This window comes from Zophobas morio, unplaced genomic scaffold (genome assembly GCF_036711695.1).
Source record: "Zophobas morio isolate AGI-343-1 ecotype UQ-CSIRO unplaced genomic scaffold, CSIRO_AGI_Zmor_V1 ptg000011l, whole genome shotgun sequence".
In the NCBI taxonomy this organism is placed as follows: domain Eukaryota; kingdom Metazoa; phylum Arthropoda; class Insecta; order Coleoptera; family Tenebrionidae; genus Zophobas; species Zophobas morio.
The window spans coordinates 2,419,750-2,427,124 of NW_026972116.1; the positions used below are offsets into that span (position 1 = coordinate 2,419,750).

At 31.3% G+C, this 7,375-nt stretch overlaps 1 protein-coding gene across 1 annotated transcript; it reads left to right on the forward strand.

Moving 5' to 3' along the window:
• Positions 1-1,584: 1,584 nt before the first annotated feature.
• LOC135127403 (uncharacterized) lies at positions 1,585-7,095 on the forward strand. The gene is made up of 3 exons (XM_064053845.1): positions 1,585-1,800; positions 1,856-2,377; positions 6,901-7,095. The coding sequence occupies exons 1-3, from the start codon at positions 1,752-1,754 to the stop codon at positions 6,951-6,953; spliced, it is 624 nt and encodes a 207-aa protein (XP_063909915.1). The 5' UTR covers positions 1,585-1,751; the 3' UTR covers positions 6,954-7,095.
• The last annotated feature ends 280 nt before the right edge of the window (positions 7,096-7,375 follow it).

Below are 7,375 nucleotides of genomic sequence, written 5' to 3' on the forward strand. Positions count from 1 at the left end.
CGTGCCGCCAGTATACAGTGGGCTAGAAACATCCAGGGTTGCACTGAATTTGTGATTTATGGTATTGTAGGTACAACCTTCATGGTTAACTTTGAAATACCAATAAAATTTTATTAGATACTGTTCAAGTGATGGAACTGTACACAGATAGTAATGGGCTGTTGTTCCCTCATATCATCTGGGTCCACAGTGAAAAATTTTGAGGAGCAACAACAAATGCTTACAAATCATTCCAGGCGAAATATAATAACTCATTTAGTTCTTGTCATCCTTACAGGTTTACCGTTTCGAAATATTAAACAAATTTGTCTTTATATTTATATATAAATTTGGGTTTTATTTAAGGAAGAAAAATACCATACTTTGAGATTATGAAAAAAAACCTCCGATAAGATTTTACCTACTTCATGGAGAATAAAGCGGGGTAGGTGTGATCATATTTCTAGGTAGCGGGCGCATCTCGGAACATTCTCCTACAGTTGAGTGTGCCTAATTCGGACATTTTGAGATCGAAAACTCAGGTAGGGGATGCAACTCGGATACGCTGATAAACAAGAAGTACAGATTCATAATATTTTGTATATTTCAGAGAGGATTTATTCCGGAAAATTTTAAGATGACGTCATCAATGTTTTAGGAGTGGATATATGAATAAATTTGAATAGCGATTTTCGATTTACCATGATTGGAATAACCTTAAAACGTTTGCAAGATTTCAGAACATTCGGTTAATTTGCACTTTCAAATTAAATTGCAAAATGTTGTTATACAATTTTGATTTTTTTCTCCTAAAAATCCGGATGTCTAGGGTGAAAACTCAATACGGTTTCATACATCTCAAATGAAAGAGTATCTTATTTTATAACATTTAAAAAATATATTATTCTAAATTTTGGGGATGACGTCATCCAATTGGCGGTGGGGATGATTAGCCGAATTTTGGTTAGCCTTTCACTATATGTATGATATTGCTAATATACTTACAAAATTTGGCGAGAATCGGTCAAGTAGTTTCAGAGATTACGCATGTAATAAAAGTCGACATAGACGCCAGACAGACAGACGGAAACGAGAGATCACTTTTTTCGTATTCTAGGGGGGGTCACGAAACGTCGACAGAACATGAAAATGGCAAGTCGCTCGATGGAGTCGATTAGCGATTACTATACGTCCTTAGCTTACGCTGAGGAAGTAAGAATGGGATTAAAATCATTTTAGTAAGTGTTAAAGTTTTTCAAAATTTCTGACTTCAAAATATAAATTTTAACTTGAAATATTAAACTTTGACATCAAAAACCAAAAAATTCGTCACATCTTTATCTTATGTTGCTGCCGTTCCCAGTACTTTATTCTTCATTTTTGACGTAAAAAAGATTATATCTATTTGCAATAAGTGTTTATCATCAGTTATTATAAATTACATCACTAATAGCTTTAACCGCCTTTGAGTGGTAATTACTAATAAATAATTATAAACAATACACATTATTGTTATTTTACGATATCCACTTTTCATAAATCGTCAAAGTCAAGGTGAATGCTAAGTAATTCAGGTACAAATTTACAGTGAAAAGGAATCTTGATCTTTCCACAGTGTTATCTTAGTCATCATGTTTAGTGGAGGTATGGGAGACAACTTAATATTTATAAATGCTAAACCAGTTAGCCGCTAGCCACATCTTGCTTTTGTTGTATAGTACTTAGCCCACGGTATTTTTATTTCAATCGAGTAGTACCCACAGCTTAGCAAAATGTCAACTTTAGACACTGAGCAAGTACACATCTTTAAGTGTTTCTTAGGTATGTACCAAATTCTTAAATATTTTCTATGTATTAATTTAATTTTTGTACACAGTAACATTTGCATTTGTGCAATCCGTCGTTGCCTATCACGCATCACACAACTACTACCTTCCCTCAGATGAAAACCGCTACGAACTGCCCCAAAATAATTATAACAAATACATACACTTTGATAATTTTGATGATGCTAGCCGTTCAGGAAGGCAAATAAATTCCGGTGGCTTCGATTGGGATTCCCCATCAGGATCTTTTAATCAGAATAATGTTAACAGGAGGCGCTTTAATGGATGGGGCTCAGTTTCTGATGATTCAAGTGATAGTTTTATTTTTGAAGATGACTTTGACAACAGAAATTTTGTTAGAACGACACAAAGAATGCCAACAACTCGACGAAGAAGACCCACAACTCCAAGGGTACCGATTTCAACTGTTGCTATCCCAGGAATGGGAACCCCCAGAACACCTTGTGAAGATCGATGTTTATCGACACCTGAATATAATCCAGTTTGTGGGGATGACGACATGACGTATTTTAGCAGACATCGGCTCATTTGTGCCCAAAAGTGTGGAAAAAGTGAGTATATTGTGTAAAAACTAATTGCTCTCCACGAAAAATAAAAAATATCGAGTTTATTCTTATGATAAATCATTCAATAAAACTATACTTTACGTAATCAGTTGTTATGTAAAACTGATTTATATTTAGATATTTTTTAGTATAATTTTGGTAAGGAAACAAACATTGTTTTACTCAAGTCTTTTCTGAAAGATAATGATCACACATTTATTTGGAAAAACCTAAAATCTGTACATGTTAATTAGAAAATGAAACATTTCGAAACGCTCATTCTTTTATCGTCTTGGCATACAGAAAATAACCTTCAAGGTCAGTTATTTAATTTTATCGTTATTGAACTACTTAGTGATAAAATAAAACAGTTCAGGCCATAGTGAATTATATAAACATATCTTTGAGGAGGTATATTCCTAATAATTAAGTACAATGCGGTTTTGTGTTTTTACATAAGCATTTGCTAAAGAGCAAATCGCTTACAGTTAATAGTGTTAACACTATTAATTTACTGTTGTAAAATTTTAAAAATCGCTGCAACAATTCTATTATGAGTAAGGCTCGGATTGTATGCATCAAAATATCGAAAAAAAGCGCATAATATGCACAAATTTTTGATCAAAATATGCACCACTTTATATTAAAATTATGCAGCAAAATGATATTTTTAACTATTTATTGTTAAAGTACAACACTTTTTATTTGCAGTATAAGAATTCAAATTATAATAAATTAAATATGTAAGAACATGCTATTTACACAGTACGAGTATTTGTATTTTAGCTATAATTTTTATTAAACCAACTGATTATTAAATGTTATATTATTAAATCTTGCAGACGTTATTGTAAGCAGGGTAACTTTTTAATCAAAATGTATCTGTGTTTCAATCCCAAAAAATTGATGACGTCATCTAAAAATTTTGTCGAATAAATAAATCCTACCTAAAATGTACAAAATAGGATGAGTCTGTACTTGTGATTTATCATTACATTCATATTTTTTGGATTTGCATATATAGGGTGAGTCAAAAATTTTAATGAATGCGTGAATTTATTTATGTTAATGATTTAATCAGGAACTACAAAACCGAATGATTTTAAATCTTGGAGATGTTTTAGATTTATCATAAGCATGGTAAATTTTTGATCGAAATGTATTTGCTCATCCTCCCTAAAAAATTGATGACGTCACCCCAAAATTTTGCTGAAAAATGCTATCTTAAATGTGTAAAGAATGATGAGTCTATACTTGTGATTTATCACTGCATTAATATTTTTAAATTTGCTTATACGGGGTGTTTGAAAAAAATGACTGAGTCAATTAATTTTATTGATTAAATCAGGAATTGCAAAACTGAATACTTTGAAATCTTGCAGACGTTTTAAAGTCATTGTAAGCATGGTAAACTATTAATCCAAATAAATCTGTTTATTTCCGCCAAAAAATTTATGACGTTATCCCAAAATTTTGCGGAATAAATTCTACCCAAAATGTGCAAAATATGAGTTTTTACTTGTGATTCATCATAGCATTTATATTTTTTATTGATCAAATTAATTAAGAACGAGTCATCCCATTTTCTCGAAAATGTGAAAATACAAACGTCTTTATTTAATAAGAATTATAATAATGATATTCAGAACATTTTGTCGATTGTAGCTTACTAGTTAATTGTTTTGTTTCTCTGTTTTGAGGAGTCGAACGTATTCAAATCAAATTAATTTCTACGTGACATTCTTCCAATGTATAAACATAAACACTTTCCAGTTTAGTACTCGTTTCCCGATATTTCATAAGGCCGTAGCTAGGGGAGGCTAGGGGATGCTCCCCTAGATATAGACAAGTTATAATTAACCAAATGTGAATTACAGCATCCAAAAACCAACTAAAATGTAGTGTTTTATTCAACAAACAGAACTCAGAGCAATAAAAAAGTCTGGACCGTCGCATTGTCATCCGGTTATTATTATTGCAATTCGTAGAAACCATGTTTAAGTTTCGTTTGTATTTCACCGTCACGTCTACAAGTTAAAATAAGTGTTATGGCTATTTGTCTTAAATTACAAGTACTATGCAGGGTGTTCATTTTATCTGTTCACTTTATCTGTTCACTTTATCTGTGCACACCTGACAATTTTTGCATAGGCAACATATTATACACCCCAGAGACGACTTCGTGCAATTTAATTTTTTTTTTTTATAATACGCAATCACAGAAAAAAGTGACAAAGATGTCAATGACAAATAATGACAAAATTGAAAAAATTAATTCAATTTATTTTAAAATGTCCCGCTACAAAAATGTAATGCGAAAAAAAAAACATAATAGGCATGCAGTCGTCACGTTTCCCACAGCGAGGGAACTACTATCTAAACTCTTTAGACCATTTTTTTTAACACTTTGTCCACGTAGTTTTTTCTTAAGGTACTCATTCCGAGAACTGACTTCATGGTACGTTTTTAAAGAAATGATCGTAGCTAGAGGTTATTCAGTTTTGATAATGGAATATTGGCACTGAGGAATGATTCACACAATTCGAAACAATGTTCTTATTGATCTGTCATCTTCTGGATATTGGAGAAAGATTCTGCGAGCAGGCTTTGTGACTTCACATCAGTACAATTCTTCAGCTTATTTTTGTGAAGGCTTGTTGTCCCAATATGCTTTGAGTTATTGAAAGCTTCTTTTTAGAGGCGACATGAACAATAAAATTAATTGATAATGTACATGCTTTACATTTCGCGTTTAATTGAAAACAATAAGATATCAATAAATTACAGCAATTGTTTGAAATTGGTACTAATAAAAATAAATGTGACAAATTCAAAAATAAGCAATGATAAAAATTTAGGTACCTTATTTACCTTTTAACAGCACACACTGCAAAAAATAGATTAAGAATTTTCATCTAACACTAGTTCGGGAAATTTTTTTTATCTAGCCGAGGATACTTGCAGAAACTTTTGACATTTTGGAGTCGAAGTTCACTTGTCAGTACAAAAATAAGGACTGACAAAATTAAGAATCGCAAATGACAAAATGAACGGAATGTCGCCAGTTCGGATTAGGATCTCTTTTAATAATTACTGTTTTTTCCAGGTAAAGATTCTACCGAAATGTCTTGGTACATACTAAATAAAGGTATAATTTGAAAATTTTACTCAATAATGAATAAATATGCACTTAATCGGTAAATATTCAGTGAGATTGAAAATTATGCAAAATATGTATTTTTAAAGTCCATTGTTTAAAAAAAGAAATTACATGGCCAGAAAACATCTTTTTTTCTTAATATGCTGCATTTTAAGGAGTATGCATTTTGCGTACAATCTGAGCCTTAATTATGAGTAGTAAATTGTTTCCGTTGTTTCTATAAAATTTTAGACATTTTCAGGGAGACATTTTTTTAACAGTTGTCTTAATTTTAAAAATGGTAATGTATGGTACACAGATTGTGGTAACTATCTAATTTAATCATTTACCATTTTTAATGAGGGTTCACTGTTAGTCATCTTGAGATTTGAAATAATTTTTGATAATAATTAATTTAAAAATCGTGAACTCCGCTTTATAAACGCAATCCGGGTAAATTATAATGACGTTAATGAGAAAAGACTGAACGTGTGTTGTATCAACACAAAACTTGTCTTGGTAAGTCAATCAATTTGCAATAGACGATCTTTTAGTAGTTTTTATTTAATGTTTTAGTTTGCGTAAATAAGCCTCCAATTCATCATCTGTGTAAAAGTTAAATTTATTTGAACAGTGATGTAACTGTGGATTGATCGAATTTTACCTTATTATTTTATATACCATTTTTTTTTCTGTAAAGAAACTGACAAACTTAATATGGAAATTTATCTACATTCAGTGTAACTATATACCGAAGCTTAACTTTCAACGTAGATATATGTATTATTTTGTAAAATGCTTTTTTTTTAACGCTGGCCATAAGGATTTACATGCTAAATACTTTGGATCGGGTTAATGACTTTTCTAGCAGTAATCTTCAAGTGAAATTTGGCAGAATATTAGACTAGGTTTCTTGGTTAGGGCCTCTCTAGTCTAGCGATACGTAAAAAATTACCTAATGTTTACTTACCTTTTACTTAAGCTAAGTTTTATTGTAATGCTATAATTATTTTGTTCTGTAGGATAAAATGAACTGAAACTGATTTATAAAATACTAATCTAATATTCTTTCAAATTTCACAAAAAATCTCTGCTAGAAAACTTATTAACACGACCCAAAGATTTTAGCCAGTAAATCCCTATGGCCAGCGTTAAAAAAAGCACTGTATAGTTGTACTGTCGCGAGCAAAAAATTCTGATCATCAATGTCATTTTTTTTACACATAATGATATGACAGACACTGACATTGACGACTAGAATTTTTTGCTCGCGACGATACGTACCGAATTCAGATTAAATTTTCAAATTAAATGTAAGCTTCAGTCAATGACACGCTATAAGTCCAAAGTCTGGTTGAGGTCAATATTTTTTATTTTATGTACTTTTCAGGAGTAAAACTAAAACATTTAGGAGCATGTTCTCTCCTTCCACCAAGAGGTTAATCACACCGGACGACCCAAAGTTATCTATTATGAGACTGATTACTTCATATATAATATAAAGGATACATATTGCTAACTTATGTACTTATAAATGTTAATTAATGATTTTACCAATTACATATAACAAACCAACAAAGCAAAATGTTCGTAGTTTTATTTTTACTTCCCGAGCGTAAGCGAAAGAAGTATTGTAATCGAGTCCATGGGACGAATGACCATTTTTATATTTTCTCGACGTTTCATGACCCCAACAGTACGAAAAAAGCAGTCTCCCGTTTCCGTCTGTCTGTATCCATTTATATTAGACAAGTAATCTCCGAAACTGCTGAATCGATTGTTGTCAAATTTTGTATGTATGTTAGAAATATCATGTACTTAGATGGTTAAATACTATTTAAAGTTTGGCTAATCATCCCCGCCAA